General features: G+C 35.9%; 1 protein-coding gene across 1 annotated transcript in view; it reads left to right on the top strand.

Moving 5' to 3' along the window:
• Positions 1–1,914: 1,914 nt before the first annotated feature.
• COL9A1 (collagen type IX alpha 1 chain) overlaps positions 1,915–19,602 on the top strand; it is an 89,714-nt gene continuing 72,026 nt past the window's right edge. Inside the window, exons 1-5 of the mRNA XM_055330214.1 lie at positions 1,915–1,928; positions 9,429–9,502; positions 10,689–10,766; positions 10,903–11,035; positions 17,308–17,704. Of these exons, the coding sequence (XP_055186189.1) occupies positions 1,915–1,928; positions 9,429–9,502; positions 10,689–10,766; positions 10,903–11,035; positions 17,308–17,704 (696 nt within the window). The remainder of the gene's footprint in view (positions 1,929–9,428; positions 9,503–10,688; positions 10,767–10,902; positions 11,036–17,307; positions 17,705–19,602) is intronic.

Genomic DNA, 19,602 nt, shown 5'->3' with positions numbered 1-19,602 from the left:
CTCTGCCTCTCTCTCTCAGTCTGTGTCTCTCATGAATAAATAAATCCTAAAAAAACCCAAAAGAATATTCTTAGGGAATTCAGCAACTCCATCAAGCATAACTACATTCACATTATAGGGACGCTAGAAGAAGAGAGAGAAAAGGGGGCACAAAATTTATTTGAAGAAATAGTAGCTTATAACTTCCCAAATCTGGGGAAAGGAAAATAAATCCAGAACCAGGAGACACAGAGATCCCCCAGCAAAATCAACTCAAGGTGTTGCACACCAAGGCACATAGTAATTAAAATGGCAAAAAAGTAGGATAAAGAGAGAATTTTAAAAGCAGCAAGTGAAAAGATAGTTACATGCAAAGGAAGCCCCATAGAGCTATCAGTAGATTCTTTAGCAGAAACTTTGTAGGACAGAAGGGAGTTGATATATTCAAAGTGCTGAATGAGAAAAAATCTCCACCCAACAATACTTTATCCAGAAAGACTATCATTCAGAATAATAAAATGAATGATAAAGAGTATATCACACAAGCAAAAGCTAAAGGAGTTCATGACCACTAAACCAGCACTATAAGAAATGTCAAAAAGGACACTTGAGTGGATAGATAAGACCACAAGGGTAAGGAAAGTAGGGAACACAAAAACAATAAAAATAGGTATACTATAAAAATCAGTTAAGGAATTCATAAGATAAAATTATGTGAAGTATTACACCCTATGCTTAAAATATAGTGGGGGGTGGTGAGTAAAGAATGGGTTCAGACTTAAGCAACCACCAACTTAATATATACTTATATGCAGGATGTATGTTTTATACAAATGTAGTAGTAACCGTAAATAAAAAACCAGTAATAGATATGTAAAAAATAAAGAGAAAAGAACCCAAGTATATCACTAAAGAAGGCCAGTGAACCATGAAAAATAACTGAAAGAAAGGATCAGAGAACTATAGAACAACCACAAAATAAGTAACAATATGGCAATAAATACATATCTGGTAATAGTTACTTTGCATGAAAATGAACTAAATGTTCAGTCAAAACATACAAAATGACAGAATGGATAAAGAAACAAGTCCCATCTATATCTGCCTCTAAGATTCTTATTTCAAGCCTAAAGACACATGCAGATTAAAAGTGAGGGGATGGAGAAACATTTATCATGCAAATAGATGTAAGCTGAGGTAGCAATACTTATATCAGACAAAATAGACTTTAAAACAAAGACTGTAACAAGAGACAAAAAGGACACCATATAATAAAGAGGACAATCGTTAATATTTATGCACCCAACATGGGAACAATTACATGAAACAATTAATAGCAAACATAAAGGAATTAATCAATAGTAATACAATAATAGAAGGGGACTTTATTTTATTTTTTTTATTGGAGTTCGATTTGCCAACATATAGTATAACACCCAGTTCTCATCCCTTCAAGTGTCCCCCTCAGTGCCCATCACCCAGTCACCCTGTCCCCCCACCCACCTCCCCTTCCACTACCCCTTGTTCATTTCTAGAAGGGGGCTTTAACACCTCACTTATATCAAAGGACATATTGTCCAAACAGAAAATCAACAAGCTAACAGTGGCTTTGAATGACACACTAGACCAAATGGATTCAACAGATATATTCAGAATATCCCACCCTAAAACAGCAGAATACACATTCTTTTCAAGTGCACATGGAGCATTCTCCTGAATTGATCCTATTAGGCTATAAAACAAGTCTCAACAAGTTCAAAAAGATCTAAGTCATGAATCTTTTCTGACTGCAATGCTATGAAACTAGAGATCTACCACAAGAAAAAATCTGGAAGGAGCACAAATACATGGAGGTTAAATAAGATGCTACTAACAGTGAATGGGTCAACCAGGAAATCAAATAAGAAATCAAAAATTACATGGAGAGAAATGAAAATGAAAACACAGTGGTGCAAAATCTCTGGTATGAAGCAAAAGCGGTTCTAAGAGGCAAGTGTATAGCAATACAGGCCTACCTCAAGAAGCAAGAAAAATCTTAAATAAACAACCTAACCTTACACTCAAAGGAGCTAGAAAAAAGCACAAATAAAATTCCAAACCAGCAAAAGGAGAAAACTAATAAATATTGGAACAGAAATAAATGATATAGAAACAAAATGAATAGAACAGATCAACGAATCCAGGAGCTTGTTCTTTGAAAAGATTAAAAAAAAAATTGATGAACCTGTAGCCAGACTCATTTGAAAAAGAAAAAATAAGATGACTCAAACAAAATCATATGAAAGATAAGAAATAATTGACACTACAGAAATACAAATGATTGTAAGATACAATTATGAAAAGTTATATGCCAACAAATTGGACAATCTGGGAAAATGGATACATTCTTAGAAACATATAATTTCCCAACACTGAAACAGGAAGAAATAGAAAATTTAAACAGGCTGATTACCAGCAATGAAATTGAATTAGTAATAAAATAAAAACTCCTGACAAAAAAAAGTCCAAGGCCAGAGAGCTTGCCAGGTGAATTCTACCAAACATTTTTTAAAAAAGATTTTATTTATTTATTCAGGAGAGACACAAAGAGAGAGGCAGAGACATAGGCAGAGGGAGAAGCAGGATCCCTGTAGGGAGCCTGATGTGGGACTCGATCCTAGGACTCCAGGATGAGTCAAAGGCAGATGCTCAACCACTGAGCCACCCAGGTGCCCCAATTCTACCAAACATTTAAAGAAGAGTTAATACCTCCTCTTCTCAAACTCTTCCAAAAATTAGAAGAGGCAGGAAAAACTTTCAAATTTATTCTTTGAGGCCAGCATTATCTTAATGCCAAAACCAGATAGGAACCACAAAAAAAGAGAACTATAGGCCAATATCCTTGATGAAAACAGATACAAAAATCCTCAACAAAATATTAGCAAACTGAATCCAACAATACTAAAAAAAATTCAAAAACCATTTGATTCCTCTCATATGTAGAATTTAAGAAATAGCACAAATGAAGAAAGGGAAAAAAAAAGAGACAAACCAAAAATCAGACTCTTTCCTATAGAAAACAAACAAGTGGTTATAGAGGAGCAGTGGGTAGGGGGATGGATGAAAGAGATGAAGGGGATTAAGAGTATAGCTATCTTGAGCACTGGGTAATAATGGGACTGTTGAGTTACTATACTGTACACCTGAAACTAATAGAACACTGTATGTTAACTATACTGGAATTAAAATTCAAAAAAATTTGAGTGTTTAGTGTCTTTCTCCTTCAATAGACTTTCTGAACGATTAGGTTGCATTGTATTTGCACATTGATTCTGAGAACAACCCTAAAATGGAATCAATTATAATAATTCAATATATACATATGGAAACCAACCAAGAATGGAATATCTGCATAAAATCAAAGTTTACTTAAAGACTGGAAATCAAATTCTGGTCTGACTTCTCAGCTCAGGTTTCAAATTGCAGGATTACACTGCCACCTAGTGTAAGCAAACATTTCCCAGCGTTTGAAAGCTAGTGAATGCATAAAATTTCATAGGATGCAACCTAAAACAATGCTTACTTAAAAGTTCTTTGGTAAAAGAGCAAAAGCAATTTCAGAATGAAGGATCTTTCTATATTTTATTAATAGAGTGTGACATGGATTCAGGAACACATTTTATATTTTTTGCTTGATAAATGAGAATAGTGCAGAAGGGAAGGCTTGGGTTTCTGTACTTCATTCTGCCAAGTAAATTTCTTTAATACTTATAACATAAAGAAATTAATACAATTTGTTTTCATAAGCTAATACAATTTGTTTTCATAAGTGTTAATGTTTCTAGTAGATCTGTCCTATGGGTACAACTGACGTTTATTTTAAAAAGCTATTTGGCAAGTAATTATGGATTTGCAGACTAATATTTTTAATATCAGTAAAAGGGAAAGTAGCTCAATGGAATTGAAAACATTACCTTTATGATCAGCTTTTCTCACTGGGCCAGCAGCACGAGCATCAACGAGAGAGATTGTTAGAAATATAAATTCTTAGACCCACCTTAAATCTCCTGAATCAGAAACTCTGGGGGTGAAGCCCAGAGATACATTTTTATCTTCAGGTGATTTTGATGTAGCTTTGGGAACCACTGTTAGAAAGGAGGGCTTATGACATGTAGAAAAAAGTGTTGAGTGACCAGCAGGTGAGGTTTGGAAGATGCAAAAGAGATTTAGGACATGAATCAGCTGCTACAAATTGAAGATAATTGATCTGCAAGGAAGCAAATGTAGCAACACATGTTGGAAGCACATGTGTGGTGGCGAGGAATTGATTTCTCCCTTCCTTGGGGAGATGCAAATACTCATATTTTTGAGGAAGCAAAAATAATATACCAGAAACCTTGGAGATGGGGATGGTATTTATGTTAAATAACACATTCTTGTATTAATGGCTCATGGCAAGAACACATTTATTTGTGAGTGATTTCAGAGAGAATGGTTATCATCATGGGGCTCTATTAGCTTGCTATATATGATTAGGCTACAATTACAAATGTAGAGCCAAAATAAGCAGACTAAAATTAGAGCTTTGATTGTGGTAGATTTCTTTACAGTAAAACTTAACTTAATGCAAAACTGTGGGAATCCTAGTTTTAGCAACTCTCTGATTATTAATCAGCTTCTCAGCCAGATTTCTTTGATAAATTTCATGTACTAGCTGTGGCTAATTTGCAGCATCCTCGCACCACTGCTATGTGTCACTAGGCATTTGAATCTTTTGTTTTTAAAAACAAGATATACAGAAGAAAGCTTACAACTAGATACTATTAGGAAGTTAGTTTAAAAAGAGCCTCTTCTCTGTTTCAATCTATAAAATAAATGTGAGACACATGGCATATTTTTTAAAAAGTTGTAAGTTTATGATAACTTCACTTCAAAAGAATACTTAAAAAATATTGTAGTGTAAAACCTAAGGAGTCTTCTTGACTATTCTATGAATTTTGTAGGATGTCCAACTATTGTGCCTCCTTAGGTAATAAGAGAAAAGATATCTCTTGACGTACCTAGTGCCTACTGCATTCTAATGCAATGTTTTTAAAACCTTGGGTTGCAACCAATTAGCTGGTCCTGAAATCAATTTATTGAGGTAGTCACCATCACTAAAAAATGAAACAGAATAAAACAGAAAATAGGGTGCACTACATTTATATGGATAAATATTTTCTTCTGAAACTTGTTTCAGTTGTGTGTATGCATGCATATTTATTAAATCCATCCAATTCATCCTTCAGCAATGCCAGAACCATTTTTCGGAAGACATATCTAAAAAGTTATTATTGGCCTCAAACTCCTCAACCAGCTCCCTTAATAGCCAGAATAAAGTCCAAACTATTTCAAAGGCTTTCAATATCTCCTTACTCAATGTCTCCTGCATGGGTCCTTATATCATTTCAGAAAATGACATCACCATCCACTAGTTTGCTCAAACTTGAAAAGTGTTTCACTCGCCCTCCTCTCCTTTATCCAGTCTACCCTTAGTCTTGTCACCGGATTCTCATCTAGTCTGAGTCAAAATTTATCATCTCAGAGGAGCCTTTTTTGACCCCTCAATCTTGATCAGCTTCTACACCTACCCCTGCCTTTCTCTAATACACATTGCCCATTTTTGTATATATATTTTTATAACAGTTCCAATTCAAACTATCTTGTCTGTTCTTCTACCTGAATTTAGTATCTATCTCCCCACCAGCTGTAAGGTCCATGGGGCAGGGACCTAGACCTTCTCCACTGTACCTCTGTGCTGAGACCAGTTCAAGGCTCATGGTAGAAGAGTCACCAATAAATATTTACCAAGTGAAAGAGTTCCTGAATTAAACCTGGGTTCCTAAAATACTCTCTTCTACCTTTTTTGCCAGGGTATCTGCTATTTCATCTGCCCAGAATGTACTGTTCCCACCTATTTTCTTTGTAAGCTTCCATTCATTCTTTAAGATTTCACTTCCTTTATGAAAAATTTCCTGATGCTCCTGGACCGAGTTCATATATGTTCTCAATGGTACTGCAGCTTCATTCCCTCACTGTTTTGCAAACATTTTCATATTGGATTTCCCAACTGGGCTGTGAACTTCCTTGGGGCATGGCTTTTTGTCTCCTCAACTCCTAGCACTTGGTAAGAATGGTTTTATACTTGGTACATATAGTCATTCACTAAGTGTTTGCTAAATGGTTGAGGACACAAATGAAAGAGAGTAGATGATCAAGAAAGATGATTATTTGTGATTATGTTCCCTGATTTAAACTGCAAGTAAATTAAATTCTGGATTTCTAGAGAGGGGAAGATGTGTGTGTGTGTTAGGAGAGGGAGGGAGTAAAAAGAGATGAAAGCATAATTATTCTGCTAAAATATTTCTATTTACAAAATGGATCATCTTTAAATATCGAGCTGTCTTACTGCATTTATGATTTTATATAATTGATCAGATTTCATTTCCACATAGCTTTTTAGGAGCAAACTGTTAGGTAAAGTGAGGAACAATGTTAGTGATGAAAAAGCTTATGTGTCTGTGACTTTAGAGTGCAATTTGAACTGACCAAAGGGTGTGGGGTTTGCCCTGCTCCCTGAGAGACTCTCATGTCAAGGTATGAAATATAATTAATGGAAAACAGGGTAGAAAAAGGAGAAAAAGTATCCTTAAATGTGGTGTGTGTGTGTGTGTGTGTGTGTGTGTATGAGAGAGAGACAGACAGACAGAGAGACAGCGAGAGAGAGAGAGAGAGAGATCTTGTTTTCTCTGGACTTACATTCTTTCTTAATAGAGCTCTAGCTTGCTCTTCAACATCTTACATAAAACTGCCAAACTAGAATAAAGCCAAACCACTTATAAGAAAACCTATTTTGTTCTCATTTTAAAAAACATTTATTAAAATTCCCCCTTCATTTGCCTTCTCATTCTAGCTGTAGAGGACTGTTCAAAATGGGATGAGGAGGGGACAAAAGCAGGTAAGATCTTTAAAACACTTAACAAAAGGACTTCTCAAACACTAAATTACACAGGAAAATCTGCCTCTTTTGTCTCCCACAATAAATAGTATGAGAAGATCTGTAATACAAATAAAGAACTTAAGTGGAGAGGATCCCTTTGGAAAATGCCCCTTCCCTTGTGAATCTAGGGCTGGCTTACCTTGTGTGATTTCAGAGAGGTCCCCAGCTGCACGGTTTCTCTTCTGAAGTCCTACCATTAGAGTTCAGGTTTTGTTTTGTGTTGGTTTTGTTTTTGTTTTTTGTTTTTTTGTGTTTTTGTTTTTTGATTAGTTAACTGCTCCATTTACGTAAGCCCTGGTCAACTTTCAAGAAAAAGCCAGACTGGAACCATTTATAATTCTGTGATTCAGCCAAAATGGCTGCCTTTGGGAACCATAATTTTGATTGATGGAAGGAGAATGACAAGGCCCTGTGGAGAGCCCAAACAAATGAAGAAATGGATGTCCTAATTCCAGGGGAGAGACAGGTAGGTCAAAAGTAGAAACTAGAAAGAGGAACAAATGAGGTAGATGTTCAGGTTTACCTGGCTCTCAGCTCATCATGGCAAACAAACTCTCCATCAAACTGAGGAAAACAGAAGAGGAAAGGATTTTTTTTAAAGAAACAAACAAAAAATAATACCATTTAATTTACAATTTAAAAATTCAATTGATTTAAAAATTAAAGAAATATCAAGAAAACAAAACTACCTCATACTAGACACCAAAACTTATTAAGATCAGTGGATCATCTGAACCTGAAAGTCTTTGTTTTTGATTGGACGCTGATGTCTCCCAAGATGGGACAAAAAGCAGACCATCCCAAGTGGATAAGGTGGAGGCTCTTTCTTGAAGTACTTAGGTTCTGAAGAGAAGATGGATATATGTGATATGGTGTTGATAAAAAAACCTTTCACTTCAGGTCTATGCTCCTTGTAACATGTTCTCAACTTGTTTATAGAGGATAATATGTTGTTTACTTCCCAGGATATTCTGCTTAGCTCTGGTAATTATAGAGTTTAAGAAGAAATAAAAACTAGGGGGCTTGATGTTACATTTTACCAAGTTTTTTGTGCCTCAATTGTCTAACCTGTAGAATAGGAGTCACTTTAGTTTTACTTTATAGTGTTTAGAGAATTAAATGTTATCAGGCTTTAAGCATTTTAAGCAGAGGGGTCAAATACTGAAGTGTTAGTTATAATGATGATGACAATGGGAAAGAATGACTGTTCCCCTGTGCCAGGCATTTGATTTTCTTCTTTGATATCTTGTTTCATTCTCAAAACAATTGTTTTAGGTAGCTATTTTCAACCCACTTTTCATCTAAGGTAGCTGAGTTACATACAGATTAACTAATTTGCCCCAAAACATACAACTGGTAAACTTCAGAACAAATGGAGATTCAAATCTAGGTTGGCTGTGCACCAAGGCCCCCATGAGTTCCCACATCTCTGCTTTCCAGTGAGCCCCTCTTTACCTCAGTCCTCTAAAAGCATTCACTGTATTTCTATAGCAGTTCTAAAAGCTTCCATTGTATTCCTATAGCAGCTTGCCTGAGTTTTTCTGGTGAATTTCTCCACATCCTGACTTTTTTTCTTTTCAGCAAACTTTCCCTTGCTAATCCCTCCTTCTGTGTAACCTTGTTAGCTTTGAGGACACACCCCTGGCTGGGCCTGGGCTTACAGGGCCACCTCTCCCCACCCCTTCCCTCTCCTGTGGTTTAAAGTGTCACCGATGCCTTTGGCTCACTCCCTTTGCTTTAAGCCCTTACACAGGCAGGACGAACCAAGGCTGGGCCTGGAACCCATTAGTCCTGGGGTGACAGTGAAGGGGTCTTGGGGGGAGTGCTGACCTCCCCTACAACCCCATCATCACCAGGACTGTTGGCACAAAAGAAAAACGAATGGGAAAATGAAGAACTTCTGGTAAGACCTTGACACTGGAAAGGGTGGTGGGGAGACTGGGTTGGGGGCCCTCAGAACCAAGGGTCTGTGTTTCTGCAGCGGTGGTAGGATAAGAGGAGGTGAAGGTAGATGGGGAGGGGAGAGGAGAGAGAGAGACTCAGAGAGACAGAGAAAGACAGATGGGAGTGAAACAAAAGAACAAGCATAAGAGACAGGAGAGAGAGAAAGGAGAAAGAGAGAGCTATTAAAGTGAAGAGGGAGAAATATTAGGATGAAAGAAAACAGACAAGGAAATAGATATAAAAACAGTGAAATAGGGAGATACAGAGAAAGTATGATAAAGCAAATAGTGATCTCATGATTGTTTTAGAAGGAGCTGGAAACGTGAGACTTCATTAAATCTCTCAAGAGTTCAAAGTCAAATGGAAAAAGTAAACTATACTGAGATTTGATTACCTACCTTAATTGTGTTTACCATATTTCCAAATATTTAAGTAGTCCTCATCTGGAGGGACTCCTATTTGAGTCATTTTCTTTTCTCCTCTTCAGGAAAATTCCAGTTTTCTTCTTTGTATGCAGTTTCCTGGGATCTTGGGCATCGGCAGCTGTCAAGCGTCGCCCAAGTAAGGGCCACAGTTTCTGCATTTTGAAATATCACTTGTTCCCAGAAAGGATCACACAGGACTATGGTTGAGTGAGGGCTGAGTGAAATATCCATGGTCCTCCACAGCCTTACTCTTCAATCCTGCTTTAGCCATGGGTTTATTCCATGGCTGGTTTTATGTGGCCAATACTAGGTATAGAAATCCCGGCTGTGATCACAATTGGCAGGAAAACCAACCTGTGTACTCTAGTGCCTTGCACATTGGACCTACTTGGTTAATGTGGTGATTGGTAATGTTGGCTGGGTGGACCGATGGATGGATGAATGGATGGGTGAATGACCTGGGGTCAGGGGAGGTGTAAAGAGTATTTTGATGTATTGGGATGGCTGGGCCAAAACTTGTAGCTGGAAAATGCTTTTTCTGAAGTCTAGGAAGCCTCTGTTGTCAGATGAGTCTTAGCAAGGTGCTGGGGTTATACAGTTACAAGAAGCTTTCTTAAAAACTTCTTCCCTGCAACCTTCCACATGTGTAAGGAGCATCCAATTTAATTCTAGGATTTCTCATTGAATTAAGAGTTTAATTATTTTCATGATTCTTGTATCCTCATTACTTTTCCCTATTCTAGGATGATACCAATGGTCTACGTGGGCACCCATTTTTGATCTCTTAGAATGAATTTGTAAAATTAAAAGCATCTTATATACTTTATTTTGGATTAATAAATCCCAAGTCGCCCTCCAAACTCCTCTATTTAACAAAGATTCCTAAGAACTCTGCTCTCCAGAAATCCCACTAGCTGGCTCAAGGCTGGCTCTGGATTCTGTTAGGAATTCTAAAATATGTGGTGTTTAAGGAATATTTTCTAGTCCAAGCCACCAGAAGTTTTCCAAACAGGCATCTGACACTGTGCCATTCAGAACATTGCGCAGCTCTCATTCCAAAAGGAACAAATTCCTAACTTCCTCCAAAGGAACATTTTCCCAGTACAAATTATTAAAACTCTGCACTTTGTTTCCCTTCCAGGATGAGTTGAAGATGAATTAATTATAATTTTAGAGCCATAGAATTAAAACCAAATACACCATAAGCAAGCTATTTGACATATTATTCTCCTATAAATAGTTGTCCAGCCCTTATTGTTATTGATATATCTTCATGGTCCTTGTAGTGGTTGGTGTAGGATGACATGTTAACTCTTTTGCAGGATTCCCTGTTAATTCAAATTCTAATGGTGGAAATGAACTCTGTCCAAAGGTCAGGATTGGCCAAGATGATTTGCCAGGCAAGTAACCTTATATCATATTGAAAATGCATGCTTTCTATGAACCTACCTGATATATTCTTTTATTTGGAAGGTTGTGGTAAGGAATGTAACCCATCTCATTTTAGACTTTTTATTTTGTGTTCCCTTTCTGTAGGGTTTGACTTGATTTCTCAGTTCCAGGTAGATAAAGCAGCATCTAGAAGAGCTATTCAGAGGGTAGTGGGATCAACTACATTACAAGTGGCTTACAAACTGGGAAATAATGTAGACTTCAGGATTCCAACAAGGTATATAAAAATATTTTATTTAATTATCTGCCTCAAATGCATTTTGAAAAATGAAAAGCTATCCAATGTTAGAAAATCTTCTTATACTGAATCCTTGTTAGATCATGATTTTATTTAAAGATGAAGAAATATATTTACTTATCTATCTTCAGTCTTCAGTGTTTAAATATATGAATGTTCTTCATGTCTCCAGTATGTAATTTACTTTTCATTCCAGAGAGAAAAAAAAATTACTGAGACCATTATACATTGATTCAGGACATGTTCTTATTACTCTGCTCTCTGTTTTTGTATAATTTTGTCTGGTTTTGGCTGAAAGGACCCTCTGTGCAAATTGCCAGAGGTTGAGCATAAATTTAACTAGGAACCGCGGAGTGGTTAGAACTCTCAATGGTGCTGTTCAAGCGTCCTGGTGCTGAAATTGAACCACACATCTCCTGCTTGGTTCCTGGCAGGAATCAAACAAAAGCAAAATTAGAATAATGGTAACTGGAGCAATGGTAGTAACAATAATTTCAAAATCCTCCATTTCATTTAACTTCTCTAGAACTGTTTTTTATCCTTTAAATTATTCATAACTGTGGTGCTTTAGTGTATGGAAGTGTTGAGTCATACCATTGTTATGAATGAACTTCAGGACTTTTAGTTTTATATCACTTAAATACTTTATATATATTTATCATAATTATTGTATGTTTTAGTGCACTGTGAAAAATTGAATTAAGATTCTTTTGATAGACTAACCAGAAAATTAGGGCTTTGATAAAAAGGTATAAAAGTAAATAATGATTAATTGGAACAGTAAAAGACTATTATAAAGCTCTAAATGTTTATAATAATGAAAATTTTGGTCAAATTAGAATATTCTGATGTAGTGCCAGACTGCAGATAGAAATTTATGTTTTGAACACATGAACTATGTATTTTTTCCAAATATGAACTATATTTTATAAAATGACAATAGTTCACTGCATAAGCTCTTTTTATAAATTTGTTAATTAACATTAAATCTCATCGTAATTGCAACCCTGTGGTAGAGACATTATTATTCACATTTTATAAAGCAGGAAACTGAGGCCAGAAAGTTTAAGACTTACATGAGGTCCCAGGGTTGGGAGGTGCTGGAAGGATTGAAGTTCAGGCAGAATGGTGCTTCAACTGACCCTGGAAAATTATTCACATTTGGAAAGATTATAGGCATGATAACAGCTACTGACTTTTTTTTTTGCTTATATTTTCTTTTCATGCACAGAAGTGCTAGTTATGTGTGTGTGTGTGTGTGTGTGTTTAAAGTAGACTCCATGCCCAGTGTGGAGTCCTAGTTGCATTCTTTTTTTTTTTAAAGATTTTATTTATTTTATTTATTTATTCATGAGAGACACACAGAGAGAGGCAGGGACATAGGCAGAGGGAAAAGCAGGCTCCTTGCAGGGAGCCCGATGTGGACTCAATCCCGGATCCCAGAATCACACCCTGAGCCAAAGGCAGACACTCAACCACTGAGCCACCCAGGTGTCCCTCCTAGTTGTGTTCTTAAATAAGCTTTAAAAAGATCGTTTTTTTAAATAAAATAAACATGATGCAAGACCCCTCTATGCTGACATAATTCTCTCTTCTATAATTTGAGCTACAATCTGGATTGTCATTAAGTAAATCTAATTTCAGATATTGACCAACTTGAGGCCACATAAACTCATACCTCGTGCTCATCTTTGCTGTTGCTCTTCTCTAAGTTCCTAGAGCTGTCACTAAATATTTGTCACAGTATATAACCAATGTTCCATATTCTCTGTTTCCTTGACTCTCTGCCCCCACAAAGACTAAAAACCCTGATTTACTGGCAAAACTCATTAAAAGATGAAAAAAGAATTAGGTAGGAAGTAGAAAAAAAGTAGGGGAAAGAAAAAAATAGGAAAGGAGAGTCAGAGCACTGAGATAAATGGAGTCTCAAATAGGTAATAAGGTGTATTCTTGGGCAAAATACCTACACTATCTTTATTTCAGTCTCTTCAGAATAAATTAGGAATAATAATAATTAGGTCATAGATTTGCCATGAAGATCAAATGTTAATAAATTGGAGAGAGCTTGGATGAAGCCTGGCACACAGTGGTATTTGTTAAGTATTTGTCTAAGTAGTGGGGAGCACTAGAAGGAGCAGATGGGAACCTTTTCTCCTTAGTGGATTCTTTCTTTTCAAGCTGCCCTCCCAGTCCTACTCTTTCCAGGTGGCAAGAAAGGCAGGGTTTGGAATTTCTTTCAGATCATGTGGGGAGCAGTTTTGATTTAAAGGAAATTTCTATACTGAGAATATAGGTTATGAGGGAATGAAAAGAAAACCTTAACAGGATTTTCATGGGAGGGAAATGAGAGTATGGTATATAAAGCTGATATGATAGAGTCACAATTTACCTTCATCTTTTCAATTTTTTAAAAGATTATGAAATCTTTTTTGCTGCTTTTTATTATTTAGACATAATAGTATCATATTCTCAACTCAAACTTACAAACATTTTGTGTTTGTTTACATTAACAAATAAAATTCTTAGCTCTTTTTTGGCTTAAGGTCATAAACAAATGTTTCAAGGTCTAGTCTTCTCATCTTTTATTCAAACCTTTACAGTTCTTCTTTTAAGGTACTTTGTACAGATGTAACATAATGAAATAAATCATTTATAGATGTAGCTTCTTTTACATTATGTATGCTGTCAAGTTTACTTATTGATGTGCATAGCATATTTGCAAGAACGGAATCTCAGGTGTTCAAAAAAGACAATGGTACTGACTGCTATATAAATTAGACTTGTGAGGACTTCTAAAAGGTCCTAAGTAAATATAAATAATATATATATTATTAATTTGAACACTGAAAAGAATTTTCTTCTCTTATATTGACAAATTACCTAGTTTAAAAGATTAAGAACATAATAATCTTGATTATAGTTATATACATACACAAATATACACATATATATTATCTTCATGTTTATGAATACAGAGAGCAGATGGATACATTTAATTTAACATATGTCTATAAATGAACTGTTCTAGCAACCCCAGTCACCAACTCATTTTTATTTTTTATTTTTTTATTTTTTTAAAAGATTTTATTTATTTATTCATGAGAGACACAGAGATTGAGAGGCAGGGACACAGGCAGAGGGAGAAGCCAGCTCCAAGCAGGGAGCCGGTTGTGGGACTCAATACGGCGTCTCCAGGATCATGCCCTGTACTGAACGTGGCGCTAAACCGCTGAGCCACCCGGGCTGCCCACCAACTCATTTTTAAAAAAAGTTTTTGGCATTATAAAACCAAGTCAGTGGTATATAGGGACATTATGTTCTATCCTACCTTCAACATAATCTCTTTGCTCATTTAGCAGGAAAGATGAGATGAAGCATAAGTTGGGAGAAATTCCTGAGTCAACCTGACGATGTATTTGCAAAAGAGTCACTTAGACAAGTTACTATGACTTGTGGAATCAAAGCAAGATAGGTTTGTTTTACCTAGGGACTGATAAATTCTACAGCCTTGCTCAGTCATCTGTAAACAAATACATTAGTGGCACAGGTTTACAAAAACCTAGAAAAAGAGTGCTTTAAAGAAGAGAATAAAACTTTAAGATTTATCTTCCTTCTATGAAATTCTCTTACCTCAACATTAACTGTATTTGGACAAAAAAGAAAAATGAATTCTTTAAGCATCTGTTTAAATCCAGATCATTAAGTAAGAAGAATATTAAAATAACATACTCACAATTTAAATAGATACTTGTCAAATTTCACCATTGAATAAAATTTGTTTTAAAGATTTTATTTATTTATTCATGAGAGAGAGAGAGAGAGAGAGAGAGAGAGAGAGAGAGAGAGAGAGAGAAAGAGAGGCAGTGACACAGGCAGAGGGAGAAGCAGGCTCCATGCAGGGAGCCTGATGTGGGACTTGATCCAGGGACTCTAGGATCCCTCCCTGGACCAAAGGCATGCACTAAACCACTGAGCCACCCAGGGATTCTATGAATAAAAATTTTAAACTTATCTCCCAGCTCCAAGTTAATTGAGGTCAGTTAAATGAAATGTAAAAATGTCTATAAGGTTTTTGTAATTATGCAGTAGGTAATATACTGTCATCAGTGAAAGTGAACCTTAGTTTCTTCTCTAGAGGTTATTCTGGAATATGCATATTCTGGAAAATTGAAGTCAAAGGAAATATGTTAAACAAAATCGATATTAAAAGTAAATATCAAAATAGATGTGGGCATCTTTATCCTGGGGAAATAGTTCTTGCACACATTTTTTTTCTTCTTTAGCTTCAAACTGAATATTTTAATGTATTTGTTGAAACTTCCTGTATACTTAAAAAAAAGATATTATTTGTTTGAGACACACAGAAAGAAAAGCATGAGTGGAGGAGAGGGGTAAGGGGAGAGGGAGAAGCAGACCCCACTGAGCAGAGAGCCCAATGTGGGGCTTAATCTCAGAACTCTGAGATTGTGACTTGAGCCAAAGGCAGACACTTAACTGACTGAGCCAACCAAGTGGCCTCAAACCTCCTATATACTTGACAATCATTTAATGAATTGGAAATTTTGTAATAAGTATATTGCAAATCACCAGTGATCACCAGTACATATCACCAGTGATCATTTAAGAATGTGTACTAACAAAGCAATTCACCCAGGATTATAAATAAAAACAAAGTCGTTTTAGTACATAACGGTTAAAAGAAGTACTTGGATGCTAAAAGGGAATTCAGGTGAAAAGCTTCATATTTTTGTTATTTTTGTCAGCAAAGCAATGAAATTTCTTGACATAGTTGACCCATTTATTGAAGGTGTGCAAAAATATTTGTAGTAAAGAGTTATATGTTTGTTTATGCAGTTGTGAGAGATGATAAAATTTTATAGTTAAAATCAAAGCAAAGATAGAAAATCTCAGTAAATTGAGTAATTTCATTTATTGCTAAACATTCTTGGAACTGAATAATTTTTTTGGTTTAGAAATTCTTGACCTCCTCAAAATATATTTTAATGCAACTGACAATAACACGTATGCCAATACAATAAATGTATGTGTTATTCATTTTGCTACAAATTAAATCAGCATCCACTTAGATATTTCTTCTTGCTTTTCTCTTTTTCATTTCAGAAGAGGGGCTATTTAACAGGAGTCTGACCTGAAGGAAAGTTATTTGGGGCTTTGAGCTCTGGTCCATAATTATTCTCAGAAATGTCAAATATTATTTACCAAACAAAATTAATGGCATCTAGTTTTCATAGCATTCTTACCTTCCTTAGGAATTTTTCTATACTGAGGAGGAGAAAGGTAGAAAAATCTTCAAGCTTGTGAAAGATGATGCTTACCTTTAATATGTTCTGATTTTTAAAAATTGCAGTCACAGCTTTTAGCAGCTTGGTTTCAACAAAAGAAGATCCAGGTAGTTGGTGCTGAGATCACAGTTCCCACGTGGACTGGAGATGCCTTTAGGACACTGCAGTTGTATGTTGTTATTTAAAGCAATAAAAGAAGGAGCAATGATACAGACTTAGTTGTCAGGTCCTGAAACAACTGGACTTGAGTAGAGAATTAAGAACTGGCCAGTTTTCCCTTGTCATACATCCAGTGACAAGCAACAAGATGCTACTTTAATGTTACACTTTGAACTGGGAAAAGACTAACATGCTCAGTGTGAAGGAGCTTCTCAAGTCTGTGTGGTTACTGATTCTCAAAATGCATATGTGGGTCTAGGATAGGATATAATTGTGGAGCGAACTACCCAGGTAATTATGGAAATGACAAATACTCCTAACAATGTGCTATATAAAAAATTTAAAAGCTGCTTTAATTAAATGGCTTTATTAACTAGTAGAGCTGATATGGATTCTGAATTATTTCTTCTTTAATTTGTGGAAGGAATGCTGCCAAGAACCTTGCAAGAATATGTTTTTTGGCTGAGATGGAACTGCTGTACAGGCGCTCTTTAGGTAGCATAAATAGTAATATTGTTGGGGTTATGTAGCATTGGGAACCCAACTTAGCTATGAGGAGTGAGGAAAGGTTTTTTTTTTTTTAATGTGTATTTTAGGATGGAGCATTAACGTATGTGAATGATTGAAGGTCTTTATGGGCAGTTATGAAAGAACAAACAGGGCATAGTTTTTCACACTGTAGCCTTTCTGTAGGTCTAGAATCTAAAAAAGCCTAATAAGAAAATATGAAATAATATGCATGGGCACAGAAAACAAGACGTTTATTTACTGTTTTAAATTTTTACTCAGGGATTTATATCCCAGTGGTCTGCCTGAAGAATACTCCTTTTTAACTACCTTTCGGATGACTGGAAGCACACTTGAAAAGAACTGGAGCATTTGGCAGATTCAGGATTCCTCAGGGAAGGAGCAAGTTGGCGTGAAGATTAATGGCCAAACAAAATCTGTTGCATTTTCATACAAGGGACTGGATGGAAGTCTCCAAACTGCAACTTTTTCAAATTTGCCTTCTTTGTTTGATTCCCAATGGCATAAGATCATGATTGGTGTGGAAAGGAGTAGTGCTACTCTTTTTGTTGATTGCAACAGGATTCAATCCTTACCTATAAAGCCAAGAGGCCAAATTGATGTTGATGGCTTTGCTGTGCTGGGAAAACTTGCAGATAATCCTCAAGTTTCTGTTCCGGTAAGTATAAAACCATACACCATGGTTGATTCAAATGAAACTGGATTGCTAAAAACTAATATGTCAGGTATCTTTGATAATCATCTGAATATCTTAAGCAATAAATAGTTATTCATTTTCAAAATTCCCTCAAACACTTACTCAAAAAGCATTCAGTGCCTATCTTGTGCATTGCATATATCAAAGGGAATGGGAAATCAAGAGAAAGTCAAATAAATGGCTCCTGGTCTGGAGGAATTTCAAGTCTACTTGGAAGATGCTACATACCTACTGGAGCTCTCAGAATCCTTCAGAGGACATGTAAAAGAAGCCAATACTGGTGGCTTACATTGTGTATATATAAATAACTAATGAGAATATTCAAAGTAAGGTTAATATGAATGGTGGATTTAGTTAGTCAAGAATTCTGTGCTTCTTGAAGGCAATGAACCTTGAAATAGAAGGATCTGAACCAGCAAAAAGTGTATTCTAGCTGAGGGAAAGAGCATTAAATGAAAAGAAAGTGGAGAATAAGTGGGCCCAATCAAAGTTTTGGAGACCAGCTGGTTTGGATGAAATGTATAAATGAAAATGTGTGTGTGTGTGTGTGTGTGTGTGTGTGTGTGTGTTTGAGAGAGAGAGAGAGAGAGAGAGAGAGAGAGATGAGGGGAAGTGATGAGGTAGGAGATACTAACTGCAGGGTATGAGAGATGAGGTTAGGAAGTCGTACAGTATCTGATTAACAAAAATGAAAAGTATACAGATGGTACAATATTTATGTATTTATTTATTTATTTATTTATTTATTTTTAAATTTTTTTTTAACTTTATTTATGATAGTCACAGAGAGAGAGAGAGAGGCAGAGACACAGGCAGAGGGAGAAGCAGGCTCCATGCACCGGGAGCCCGACGTGGGATTCGATCCCGGGTCTCCAGGATCGCGCCCTGGGCCAAAGGCAGGCGCCAAACCGCTGCGCCACCCAGGGATCCCTATTTATGTATTTAGAAGTAGGTCTTGCATGACATATTATAAAAGTAAAGGATTTTAGAACTCTGTTCAGGATTTTACTATAGAGTTTCATGGATATAAAGGTTAGGAATTATTTAATAACAGAATAATTCTGTCAATCAATAACATATAGTTCTATCATTTTGAATTGTTAAATTTTCATTGAACAATCCTTTAAAAGGGTATTTTATGATATCATTACAGGAATTAAAAATATATCTTATAGGATAAGTGTTCTTTCTAAATTAAAGAATTTACAGCTCAATAAACTATAGAGCTCAATAAACTATTGAGGCCAACATATTCTCTCTCTCTCTCTCTCTCATACAAAACTATTAAATTCTAGTCACAAAACTCATATCATGGCATGTAGCAGGGGTGATACAATGATTTTGAATTGTTTCCGTGTACTTCTCCAAAGAAAAAAAGGTTATCAGGCACTCAGTAATGGAATTGTTCAAATAGCTTATTTTCAAGGGAAGAATTGTGATTAGTGTGAAGGGTAGTGTGAAATTTCTATATTCTGTGATGGACAGGAAGCAATTTGTAACTGCCACATTACTGCTCTGGCTTGTAGACACTTGAGAAAGTATTTCTTCAACTAATGAGTTATCACACCTCAAGTGGATGGGTTAAAAAGCCAATGGGACTACTATTGCCATCTTGAAAGTTTGTGCAGTGAGGTTGTTGCAATGGCATGGGATTGGTTTGCAGACAACACCAAACTTCTGCAGTGTCCGTGTCATTTCTGGACTATGGATAAGGGCAGGGAGACCTTAAGGCACCTCTTTAATAAAATGATCATCAATCAAGTACTCACAAAAATTGATTTATTGATTCATTGGCCTTGAAAAACATTTCACTTTTTTTTGTAGCTTCAAGTTTTTATTTAAATTTCAGTTAGTTAACA

This window comes from Nyctereutes procyonoides, unplaced genomic scaffold, assembly GCF_905146905.1.
Source record: "Nyctereutes procyonoides isolate TBG_1078 unplaced genomic scaffold, NYPRO_anot_genome, whole genome shotgun sequence".
Lineage (NCBI taxonomy): Eukaryota > Metazoa > Chordata > Mammalia > Carnivora > Canidae > Nyctereutes > Nyctereutes procyonoides.
Note: the sequence above shows the minus strand (reverse complement) of the source record. Positions and strands in the feature narration are given on the sequence as shown.